General features: G+C 37.1%; 2 protein-coding genes across 4 annotated transcripts in view; one reads left to right on the forward strand and one right to left on the reverse strand.

The window, feature by feature from the left end:
• The window catches only part of RFESD (Rieske Fe-S domain containing), a 34,178-nt gene that overhangs the window by 17,123 nt on the left and 3,846 nt on the right, over positions 1–13,209 (forward strand). Inside the window, exons 2-4 of one of the 3 annotated variants that reach the window (XM_064274221.1) lie at positions 1,657–1,832; positions 1,941–1,975; positions 7,794–7,876. In XM_064274221.1, coding sequence (XP_064130291.1) covers positions 1,658–1,832; positions 1,941–1,975; positions 7,794–7,876 — 293 coding nt within the window. In that variant the 5' untranslated portion in view covers position 1,657. Of the gene's footprint in view, positions 1–1,656; positions 1,833–1,940; positions 1,976–3,677; positions 4,465–7,793; positions 7,877–13,209 lie in introns of those variants that run through there. The other 2 variants (XM_010589539.3, XM_023547777.2) reach the window with 2 other exon arrangements.
• Positions 6,345–13,209, reverse strand: part of SPATA9 (spermatogenesis associated 9) — a 37,044-nt gene continuing 30,179 nt past the window's right edge. The window contains exons 4-5 of the mRNA XM_003404989.4: positions 12,818–12,913; positions 6,345–6,729 (exon numbers count right to left, since the gene is read on the reverse strand). Of these exons, the coding sequence (XP_003405037.1) occupies positions 6,442–6,729; positions 12,818–12,913 (384 nt within the window). The 3' untranslated portion in view covers positions 6,345–6,441. The remainder of the gene's footprint in view (positions 6,730–12,817; positions 12,914–13,209) is intronic.

Below are 13,209 nucleotides of genomic sequence, written 5' to 3' on the forward strand. Positions count from 1 at the left end.
ATGTGGTCCATTAGTCCTTTGGACTAATCTCTCCCTTGTATCTTTAGTTTTCTCCATTCTTCCTTGCTCCCAAAGGGTGAGACCAGTGGAGTATCCAAGATGGCCGCTCACAGGCTTTTAAGACCCCAGACATTACTCATCAAACTAGAATATAGAACACTTTCTTTATAAACTATGTTATACCATTTGAGCTAGATGTTTCCTGAGACCATGGTCCCCACATAGGCTGTAATCTTTATGGGAACAGATTGCCACATCTTTTCTTCCACAGAGCCTCTAGTGGCTCAGAACCATCGACCTTTCAGTTAGCAGACAAGCGCTGAACCACTGTGCCACCAGAACTCCTCCTCAAACATCTATGCCTCCCTAGATAGACTAAAGAGAAATTTGTCCATCAGTGTCCCAGATATAAAAGTTGTCATTAGATGTTACTGTGAGCATTTAATTTTCTGCCATCTGTCATAAACCTTTAATTTTTGTCAAACAATAAAGGAATTGAAGTAGCCCTGCTTGAAGAGACTGGTCTAGGTGCACACAGGATCTCACCTGTGTGCAGGCAACCTTTCTGCTGTAGAGTGAGCTTATTTCATACTAGTTCTGAGGCTGGACATTGTCCAGATGCTTGAATATTCCCATTCTCCAGCATAGGGCAGAAACCATGCAGGGATATCCAATAATATAATTTTTAGGAAATAAAAAGCAAAACCCTATGACTGGTCTGTTTGTATCTTATTATTTTTCTCTTATTGCATGAAAAGATTCAAAATATGCTCTTGCCTGGGGGAGAGAGCTCTCCTTTTTTGTTCAACCCTTTGAAAGTTATAGTCAAAACTGTCACAATCTCTATCTAAGATAGGGATGAAAACAAATACTTTCAGAAACTTTGGGATAACTCCTGTCGCTAATGGAAGGAGATCAGGAATATCAGGATAGATTTAAAGTTAGGAGTGGAGAAAGAATAAATATATAGACATTCTTGCCGAGACAGGGTATACAGCTTTATTCAAAAACTATCATAAAAAAAAATTAAATGCCCCCATATGGGAGACCTCAGGAAAATCCTCTACATGGGGTCCAAGCTTACTAAGACTGTCAAAGAATCCCAACTTCAGCGTAAGGCTGAAAATGATGTGGATAATAACTGGATACTGTTTAGTGTTGAGGGAACCCTGGTGGCATAGTGGCTAAGAGCTACGGCTGCTAACCAAAAGTCAGTGGTTCAAATCCACCGGGCGCTCCTTGGAAACCCTATGGGGCAGTTCTGCTCTATCCTATTGGGTTGCCAGGAGTCGAAATCAACTTGACAGCAATGATTTTTTTCCCCCTTTGGTTTAGCATTGAGTTTGATAGGGAATAAAAAGATAGTGAAACTTCAGCCTCTGCATCTAGAGTTCTGAAATTTCCATCTTAAGCACTAAAATTTTTTTTTTTTTTTTTAGTCTAGCTTCAGAGTGGGGAGTCCTTCCTAATTTTGGCAGTCTCTAACTCAGTATATTGACTGATTACATCCAGTATTTATGAATGTATTATTTTATACAGCTACAGAAAAATACATTAGTCTTAGAAATCCAGACTTATGATTATCTCTCTGGATTAAGTTGTAGCCAAACTAATGAAGGCCACTCACAACATTCATTTGTTGTTGTTTTCAACTAGCATGGACCCCACCATCTCTGTACAAAATCCTGAAAAGAAGGAAGATTCTTCTGTATGTGTTGGCAGAGAAGATGACATTAAAAAATCTAAAAGAATGACAGCTGTTGTCCATGATCGAGAAGTGGTGATTTTCTACCACAAAGGAGAGTATCATGCTATGGATATTCGCTGTTACCGTAAGATTTTATTTTTCATGTGGAAACCTTGTATTTATTTACTAACCACAAAACCATCAAAATATCAAATCTTCTAGTGACCAGATGTAATATTCAATTCCTTTTCAGATTCAGGAGGACCTTTACATTTGGGAGAAATAGAGGTATGTAAAATTAAATCTATTTTCAACAAACTCAGATGTTTCCTATTATTATTTTATTAATTAAAAATAATTTATATTTGGGTTTGAATTTGTTTTAATTGCCTGAATATAATCGCCAATATTCTAGGAATTCACAACTCTACAATGCAAAGAAAACCATTTACAAACCTCCCATCCATTTATACACACACACACACACACACACACTTAAGCATTTGTGCAATTATAGTTTGAGTTATCTATCTTACAAATATAATTGCACAAATGCTTAAGTGTATGTGTGTGTATGTGAATGGGAGGTTCGTTGCAGCAGTATTTATTATAATGAAAAAAATTGGAGATAACTGTTTTAACAATAGGAAACTGATTAAATAATGATACAGCCATGCTATGAAATACTATGCAACTATTAAATTAATGAGTTAGACCTATATGCAAGGTATGAAGGGATGCCAATAATATATTTTTGAGCAAAGAAAGCAAGTTGTAGAATATTTAGGTCTAATGAGACCCCTATTTGGTCAAAAATAATGTTCACTTTTTACTTTTTACACGTCTCAATTTTTTTAATATACTTTGACGATTTTATAATGAGTACGTATTACTTTTATAATGTAACACAAATATATATAAATATAAAATACACATACACACACATGTATAGATGAAATCACACTTTGAAGGCTTAACTGAGGAGGAATGGGGAAACTGCCTTACTTCTTACATTACAAAGCCAGCGGCCTAATTTCTTGCGTTCCACTTTATGAAACTGAAGACTGTCTCAGTGATTGGTGTAACATGCAAGCTTGAACTCTGCTTTCCACTCTCCACATGATACCTGTTTCCATACCTCCACTTCTCACGTTAAAGAACAGACGTGTTTATGTTCATGTGCATGTTTGCTGACCATTCCGTGGGAGTACACCGTCAGCATTCCCACACTTCTAGTGGAGAAGAGAAACGTGAGCACCTGGTGCTGATGCCGTCGTGGAAGAGCTTCCCTCAGTTCCAGTCCGTAATGAGAGCTTTAAGTCTTTGCTACTCAAAGTCTGGTCCACAGACCAGCAGAATCAGTGTGTCACCTGGCAGTTTTTTAGAAATGCAGAATCTCAGTTCCCACCCTAATCCTCCTGAATCACAGGCTTCACTTTAACAAGATTCAGGTGATTTCCATGCTGTTTAACATTTGAGAAGCACAGCTTTTAAGACAGTTAAAAACCTTCAAAGTTGGGAGTTGGCTTTTTTGGATCAGAAATTGCTCTTCAATTAACACGGGTTCATGCCTTTAGTAATTCCCCTTGAATTTCCCTTGAATTCCCTTGAATTTCCAGCAGTTAGTGAAAATTCCTTTAAAAAAAAAATTCCTTTAGAAGCACTTAAAGCCTTTGCTCCATTTCTGTCAAGGAAGTGACATTAAGGTCTCATAGATAACCGTGCAACTACAGTCACATGGTACAGTTGCCAAGCAAGTCATCTTCTGATAGAGCTCTAACCCACTGGTTTCTAATCAGCTGCAAAAAAGACTTTATGACTGTGCTCAGATTAGGTTCTGTCTTATGCTGAATAATTTGTAAATGGGAGGGAAAAAGAAAAGCTTTTTGGCCTGTTCTTTAACCTAGTTCTTCTGCAACAGGCTCTGAATATGATACTTTCATGAATAGTTGAAACATCAGACTATTAAATCAGTTATTTTCTTCCCCAGGATTTTGATGGACGATCTTGTATTGTTTGCCCCTGGCATAAATACAAAATTACTTTGGCAACAGGAGAAGGACTGTATCAGTCTATAAACCCTAAAGATCCATCAGCAAAACCCAAGTGGTGCTCCAAAGGAATAAAGCAAAGGATTCATACAGTGACAGTGGACAACGGGAATCTTTATGTGACTCTTTCTAAAGAGCCTTTTAAATGTGACTCTGATTATTACGCCACTGGAGACTTCAAAGTAATTCAGAGTCCTTCATTATAAGAATATATGGCAAAGAAAAAGACTGAGTATGCTTTGCTTCAATACCAAAGATGATAAATTTTCTCCCAACACAGGCACAATTATTACCTATGTTTAGAAGTCAGAAATTTAAGAGATTTAAATGCACTTGTACTTAGTATAATATGAGGATTGTCACCAGGATCTACAGAATACATCTTATCAAGTCCTCTAAAATGGTTTGGAACCCGAAGGTGATAGTTCTATAGACTGTTCAATTAAGTAGGGTAAAAATCATTTGAAGCATCCGCAATGAATAAGATCTAGTAAGATCTAGTAGGCAAAATTATAAATTATCTGGAAGGAATCCCTATTTGGTATAACTAACTTTAGTCTGAATTATTGTAAATAATATTTAAAGTAAACAGAATAGTGCAATGAACCCCATGTGTATATACATCGCCCAACTTCAACAGTTTGTAGCATCCCAGCATTGTTATTTCATCTGTATCTTCATGCTTTCCTGCCACTATTGGATTGTTATTTTTTAGTCCTTTTTTTTTTTTTTTTTGTAAAATTTAAACACATTGAAATGCTCAAATCTTAACTGTATGATTTTTACAATTTTGTAAAACATTTTTACAAATATGTAGCAGACTTTTTAAATCTTAAAAATTGCCTCCAAAAATGGAATCAATACGCATGCTGAACTTAAAAATAAGAAACTTCCCAATGTGCCGGACATCAAAACCAAATAAACCTTGGCTCGGTTTCTCTCCAGTGAATGCAGACAGGTGAGAAGGCAGCCACAACACAGGTGTGAAGTCTTCTGTACAGTGGGCCAAAGTGCTTTTGATGTATATATGAAGTTTTCAAATATAGACTTTTATTTTTTGAGAACTTTTGTGCATGTGTGTACAACTAAATGTCTGAGAGAGAAGTGTTTTAGAGTTTCGTTTTCTCTGAGTCTTTTCTGCCTAGTCATAGACATGGCTGATGTTCAGTTGGCCCACAATGGTTTTGCCATCCAGTTATTTATGGCCGGCGCTGTTCCGGCTGCCTAGTGCCTAGGCTGTACTAGCTGTTAAATATTTAGAATAACACCTTGGGTGCTGATCATGTAGTACTCAGCATCTCATCATAGAGTAGGAGCTGCGGATAAGTGGGACCAGAAGGATTAGGGTGGGCAGATTATGACTCCACACTGGAGGAGAGCGGTTTATCAAGATTGGAACCTAGTCTCAAGGCGTGGGAGTCATCTGAGTGTGGACTGAATTAAGGTTCCATACCTGATACTTAATCATTCTAAGGGGCCTACCTGGAATCTTTCCCTTGGGTATTGTAAAAATTGTGAATTAGGTATGTATCATAAAGGTTCTGCTTAGCCCCTTGCTACATATTCTTACGTTTTCTTACCTGTCAGCTTATGGATAGCATGAAGGCACACAGCACTTGCTACTCATTTCTCAGACTACCAATGAGCCAGCCTTGAGGTCTTTATAATTACTGTTTATAGCAGCAGCTACTTACCGGGCATAGGAAATGTACCATCTCCGGGATGGGTGTATCCCAGCCTATTACAGCAGGTGCAAATCCTCTAATGACTGACCCATTGCTGTCTAGTCGATTCCTACTCATAGCGACCTTATGGGACAGAGTAGAACTGCCCCATAGGGCTTCCAAGGAGCGGCTGGTGGATTCGAACTGCTGACCTTTTGGTTAGCAGCCAAACGCTTGACTAATGCATCATCAGGTCTCCCTCTAATGACAGGCCAGGTCCAGAGTGTCCAGAATTTGAAATACATGGAAGAAACCAGCGTACCTCCTACAGGCAAGATACGTGGCCCTGGTTTGCAGGACCAATTACAGAAACAGTTTTTTTCAGGACCCAGTGGCAACAATGACTAATACAGGTTTTATTTCTGGCCCTAAGTTTGAATTGTTTCTCTAAATTTGGCCATAAAAAATGTCATGTCATGACTTGTCCTTGTATGCAGAAATCTTCTAATCAGATTTGCAAATAATATTTTGTTTTATAAATTTGTGACATTTAGGAATTGCAAGTCCTTTCTTCATAACTTTACAGATAAGTTATAGAAGAATTGATAGTAAATAGAGCAACTCAAACTATGCAGCCTGCAGATAGAAAATAAATGTCCATTTATTTTCTCTGGAAAGAATATGTAGCATTTTGATAGGGTTTTTACCTCAGATAAATACTTGGAAAGACACTCAAAATAGGTCTTTGATTAAAAAAAAAATTTATTATAAACCACAGAATGAAGTCTAAACCACCAAAAGGTGACAGTTCTTGTTCATTAAAAATACCTTATAGTCATAGGTATATTCTACATCAAGGTTCGTTTTATTTTTTCTACCATATAAATACTAGAGCAAACGACATTTTAGTAGTAGTCCCCCCTCCTTTTATTAAAAGCAGAGCATTCAGTATATGTAAACTAGACCCATAGCTTTGTCAGATGAAGTGTGCCAGCAGATAGATAACTCCAGCCCAGATCAGTGATAGGCTCGGATTTGCTCACTCATTCATTTCAGTTGATTGGTCAAACACAGAATGTAAAACTTGGATCTTATTACTCAACTTATTAGCAGGAAGCTTGGGGCGATCTGAAATGTTGTCCGGCTTCTCCGGCAATGACCTGTAAGGTTTTGTTGTGATTTCACCTTCAGGAAACATAGGCTCCGAAAGCACAGGCTCAGAAAAAGCTTTTCTAAGGTTTTCACTCTCCTCTCTGTTTTGCCTTATGGAGTCTTCTTCTTCAAAAATTCTCTTTACCTTCTTCAACACAGCATTAACACAGACTGTCTATATAATAAAAATTGTTTTTGAAAAGTAAGGTTTCCTTTTAAGCTACTGCCTTTAAGTATAATAAAATGTGTTTAACATAAAATTATTAATCTACATATTCTAATAAAGAACCACTTCCATTTAGGAATCCCTGGTACATGAGAGCATCAGAAGATGGATTCCTGGTTCTAAATTTAACTTCTTATACCACAATGTAGATGAAAACTTAAAATCTAGAACGTTATGTGCTTTGTATCTTTTTTACCCAATTTATTATATGTTTATCCATCTTTATCCTCTGGAATTAATTAAATGAATTACATTCTGAGGGATGGCATTTGTTAATATCTCAGGGTAGGTTGGTTTTAACTCCTCATTGTCCCTAGACTTTGCTTATACTCATGTGTGCAATAGGAAGGACATAAACATTTTGGTAAGAATCTAGTAAGCTAGTAGATGAATGAATTCTAAGCAAAAGTGTGACCCACTTTCCCTAAAAAAATGTCATTCAGTACTTTCAGGAGAATGGTATCAGAATCAAACATATAGTGAAAAATAACTTCAAAAATCGGGAATTACTAAGAACTATATCTGTTGAACGTTGAAAGTTTATTAATGGCGATGTTAATAAGTCTTTCCTGATTATAGTGATGAGGATAATGATAATGTCAAATATTTAAGGCAAGCAATGAGAATAATACATGAAATATGAGACTGAAACTAGCTTCCTTTACAGAAGAGATACCCGAAGGTGATATAATGAAGTATAAACACTTAAAAGAATTTCCTAAAGAAGATAATAGAGAAGGGATTGAGACCATCTGGCTTGAACAGCCTCAATTTTCTCCTGCACTCCTGCTTCCTCCTTTCTTGCCTGCCTTCCACTATGAAGTGGAGAAGTACCAGATGCTTTTGCTGACTTCATTGCATTTCATGTGACTGTCTCCAGGCCAATGCAAAAAAATGGAATATCTGCCGGGGAGAAGGTTGGGAAGGGTTTTTGGAAAAGTCTTTTCTTTTAGATAAAAGGAAGGAATCTTTTTCTTTTGCCTCTATCCATTCCCTTCCTTCCTACTTTGTAGACTGATACGGATGTGATGCTTGAGCAAGAGGCAATACGCCTAAGGACAAAACACAACAAATGGGATAGCAGGGGACAAAGACGGTAAGATCCCACGTTCCTGATGACGTTGTCAATCAACTGTACAAACCTGGGAACTGCCTAATTCCAGAAATATTTAAATGTGAAATATTTAAATATCTTTATTGATTAAGTCACCGCCAATCAGGTATTTTGTTTCTTGCACCTGAATGTATCCAAACTCAGAGACTCTCAGATCCATCACCTTTAGATGAAAACTACCTCATCCATTTACCCCAAATATCATTTCTATGTATGCCACGATATGGAAAAAAGTTAGGAAGCCCAGTCCTTTGCTTTTAACTTATACTGTACTATCTTTTGAGTCCCTGGGTGTTGCAAATGGATTAACATGCTCAACTGCTAACTGAAAGGTTATAGGTTTGCATGCACACACAGTTGCCTTGGAAGAAAAGCCTGGCAATCTACTTTTGAAAAATTAGCCATTGGAAACCATACAGAGCACACTCCTACTCTGACACATGAGAGGTCACCGTGAGTCAGAGTTGACTCAGTGGCAACTGAGTTTTTCTACCATCTTTGTTAATTATTCCCTCTCTCTTTAACATCTCACTCTTGACTGGCTTTTTCCCCTACAACCTATAACATGCTTGAGTATCTCCCATCCTAACAATCAAAGAAAAGAAAAAATTCCCTGGGGCCTTGTTTCCTCTTGAGTGCTACATGCTCATTTCTTTGGTCAAACCAAAGTCATTTATGATTGCCATTTTACCATTTTCTATTCACCCCCAAATCTTATTTCTCTTTCTTATCCTGCCACTCCATTGAAGTAGTTCTCAATATGGTGAAATCCAACATCTTTACCACACCATCTAATGGCCACTTTTCAAATGTTCCTTTTATTTGACTTTTTGTATTTGACATTTGACTGCTCACAACTTCCTAAGCCTCTGTTATGTTGATACCTTGTCCTGATTCTCTTCCTACTTTTATTTTTCCCTTCTTTGTCTCCTTCATGGAGTCCTTTTTTTTGCTCACCTTAAATGTTGCTGTTGTTCACCTCCTGTCTGACTTACCACTCTATTCACTTAGCATGGTTCCGGTCACTGACACTAACTTTCTATATGTGTATATGTTACTTGCTTTCAAAACCATAACTCCAACCTTGCCTTCTCTCCTAGGCCTTAGATACATATATGACCAATTAATTATCAGATCACTAAAGAATTGTTTCTATTACCTACTTACAAAGTTTATAGCATGACAAATTGCATGAGAGAAAGGTTTTAAAGTTTAATTTTGGATTAAGTCTAGTTTGTTTTAATTTCACCACAATCATTTCAATCCTACCCATTTTTTTGCAGTGTATTTGTCATCCTAGCAGGGCTGAATGTTAATTTGGTGTAAGATTCACATTTAAGATACTGAAGACTCCTCAAAAATTTTAAAAAACATACAAAATATTCATTTGATCAACGCACGTATTTTTAACACTGTTATTTAATAAATTTAAAATTAAGTTTTCCTACTTTGTTATTCTTCGAGGATGTCTTGGTTATTCTTGACCCTTTGCATTTCCCTATATATTTTAGAATCCGCTAGTTAATTTATACAAACACACATCACCTGCTCAGAGTTTAACTGGAACTGCATTGAATCTATAATTATGGGAAAATTTCATCATTTTTACTGAGTGTTTCAATATGATCAAAAATCCTTAACAAAAATGTGCAAGACCTCCAACAGAAAAAACCGTAAAAATTATTAAGAAAAATTAAGGAAGACCTAAGATATGGAGGGATATACCATGTTCATGGGTTGGAAGGAACAGTTATTAAGATTATTATAAAGCACCTGTAAATAATAGTGTTCAACTGGTGGAAGAGTAAATAGACCAACTGAATAGAACAGAGAGTCTATAATCAGACCCACATATATAGGAACATTTCATTTATAACAAAGTGAGTGTTCTGGGCAATAGAAAAAGGAAATGTTTTTTTCCCCAATAAACTGGGCTGGGTCAACTGCATATCCATGGGAGGGTGGGGGGGGGGACCTGACCCTAACCTGATACTGTACACAAAAAATCAATTCTAGATGGATTATAAATCCAAAAATAAAAGGTAAAATAGTAAGGTTACTCGACTATAACAGGAGAATATTTTTATGACCTTGGGGATAGGTCACAAAACCAAAAACCAAACCCAGTGCTGTCGAGTCGATTTCGACTGATAGCGACCCTATAGGACAGAGTAGAACTGCCCCATAGAGTTTCCAAGGAGCGCCCGGTGCATTTGAAGTGCCGACCCTTTGGTTAGCAGCTGTAGCACTTAACCACTACGTCACCAGGGTTTCTGGGGGTAGGTCAAGATTCCATAAAATACAAGAAGCGCTTACCAAATTTGGCTACGTTAAAATTAAGGACTTCTGCTTTAAGAGACGCTGCTAAGAGAGTGAAAAGGCAAACCACAGAATGAAAAAAGAAATTTGCCCACATATAACCAAAGAGGGCTTGCACCTAGAGTATATAAAGAACAAATTAATAATAAAAAGACAACTCCTGATAGAAAAATGAGAAGAGACTTTAACAGGAATTCACAAAAGAAGACATACAAAAATCCAAAAAAGATATGATCATTAATGATCAAGGAAATGCAAATGAAACCACTATGAGATAACATTACTGTGGGTTTGCATTAACCTTACCCAAAGAATTTAGTCTTTGCCCTCAGTTCCTGAGAGATGAAATCTAAAAACCTTGAAGTGTCTTCAATAAGGACTCCAGGCCACACTTAACAGATTAGGTGAGGTGATGAAGTGACTTGGGGGCGGAGGCTGGCTAGTCCAGAAAGACCCACTGTGTAATACCTCATGATCACCTCGTGTTATTGACCAACATCAGGGAAGAGGGGCTGGTCACTCCAGAAAGACCACCTCACAGTATCAGCCGACCTCATGGGAAAGGGTTACATTTGCATTACATAATGAGACTCATGAAGCTTCACGTTGGGAACCCTTTCAGACCTCACCCTACGTGTCTCTTCGTTTGTATCCTTTTTTTCTACAATAAAATTGTAATAGTAGGTATAAGCATTTTCCATGAGTTTTGTGTTGTTCCAGTGAATTATGGAAACTAAAGGAGCAGTGGGAGCCAGCAAGTCACACGTGAGATAGCCCAGGGAGGACTCCTAAACTTAGGCTGGCATCAAGAAGGGGTAAAGGGAAACCGCTGAATTTGTAGCCAGCAGGTCAGAAGTTAGGGTAGTATAAAGACTCCCAAGCTTGTGGCTGGCATCTGTTTATTTGGCAGTCTGAAGGGCGGTGTCCTTTTACCTTCTGAGGTGTGACCTAGCTCCAGGTGGTTAGGGTCAGAGAAAGAAGTGCTGCATGGGCAGCTGGTCTGAAAAATGGTGTCTTTTTAACTTGTGATATCTGACCTAGCCCCAGGTGGCTATAGTCAGAAAAAGGAGTGCTGCATGTTGTAGCTGGTGTCAGAGAAGTGAAAAGGTGCGTAGCCACGAGAATGGCTAAAATGAAAAGGACTGACAATACCAAATGTTGGCGATGATACAGAGCAAGTAGGACTCTTATCTGCTGGAATGAGTATAATTGTTAAAACCATTATGGAAAGCTGTTTGGCAGTATCCACCAGAGATGAACACTTGCATAACTCATCACCCAGCAACTTCATTAGAAGGTATGTACAAGAATATTCACAGCAACCTTATTTATAATAGTCCCAAACTAGAAACAATGCTAATGTCCATTAACAGGAACATGGGTGAATGGTAATATATTTGACCAATGGAATACTACACAGCAATGTAAATGAACAAACTACTATTATAGGCAACAGGTGAATCTCACGAAGATAATGTTGGGCAAAAAAAGACTAACAAAAATAATACATATACTGTAAAACTCATATAGAGGCAAACTATGGCATTAGAAGTCGAAATAGTGGTTGCCTTTATACAAGGGAGTAGTGATTGTGAGTGGGCAATAAAGAGGCTTCTGGAATGACAGTAAGGTTTTGTTTTCAACCTGGGGGGTACAAGGATAAAAAGACTTTGTGATAATTCATCGAGCTATACACTTTTTCTGTGTATGTTATTATACTTAAAAAAATCACAGTAAGTGTAAATGGAAATGTGAAAGCTGGAAAATGAAAAAGAAAGACCAAAGAAGAATTGATGCATTTGCATTGATATGTTGGTGAAGAATACTGAATATACCACAGACTGCCAGAAAAATGAGCAAATCTGTCTTGGAGGAAGTATGGCCGGAATGCTCCTTAGAAGTGAAGATGGCAAGGCTTTGTCTCACTTATTTTGGAGATGTTATCAGGACAGACCAATCCCTGGTGAAGGGCATCGTGGTGGGGAAAGTAGAGGGTCAGTGAAAAAAAGGAAGATTCTCAGTGAGATGGACTGACACAGTGGCTGCAACAATGGGCTCAAACATAGTGACAATTGGGAAAGTGGCAACATTTCATTTTATTGTACATAGGGTCACCATAAATTGGAGCTGACTCAATGGCACCTAACAACAACAGCATAAACGGAAATGGATTAAAAGAAAACAACCACTAATTATTTATAAAATACTTAATAATGTTTTTGTCATGCACATCACTTGTAACTCAAAATGCACTAATATTTGTGTCTCCCAAAGTCATAGGCCCAAAATGATAAACTACTAACAATAGCACAATGACTGCAACAAAACGCTGAAGCTAAATGAAAGTGAAGCTAAAACATTTTGAACCACAAATCTTCAAATGCTAACAAATTTTATAAAAATAAAATAATTTTAGTTATTTAGGCAAGTTGGTTTATGGTAGATTAACCTAGACTCATCAGAAAAGTAAATTTATAATGTAAAATTATTTTGTTCAACAACAGAATGGTACCTCAGTTTATAAATGGACTGGAGAGTATACCTTTAACATTACATAAAATTACTATATTCATTTCGAGATCCTAGTAATTTTTTTTAACTTACCAAATAAATTAGTGCTGCATATGAAGCGTATATTATGCTAGTCAAAGCAGTCTTTGCTGGAAAGGAAATAATTTCAAACAAAGAACCCTTTCTGACCTGTGAAATAGGAAAGAGTTTTATTAAAACTTCAATTTTAGGTTATTATAAAATGAGAATTTAAATATTTCTAAAGAAAGTCATCTAATTTAGAGCTATCTGGGTTTTATTCACATTCTGAAAATACGTGGCTTATTTTTTGCCTTTTAATGAAAAGATACTTTCTTTTGCTAGTCGAAACCTATGACAAGTTTATAAAAATCTTTTGTTTCCGAAGTTTAACTTTTTACAATTACCAACTATGGTCATTAGGGGGTGCTGCTCTGCCTAGTAGAGAAACAGTCTTTCCTTTGTTC

Source organism: Loxodonta africana, chromosome 2 (assembly GCF_030014295.1).
Source record: "Loxodonta africana isolate mLoxAfr1 chromosome 2, mLoxAfr1.hap2, whole genome shotgun sequence".
NCBI classification, from domain to species: Eukaryota; Metazoa; Chordata; class Mammalia; order Proboscidea; family Elephantidae; genus Loxodonta; species Loxodonta africana.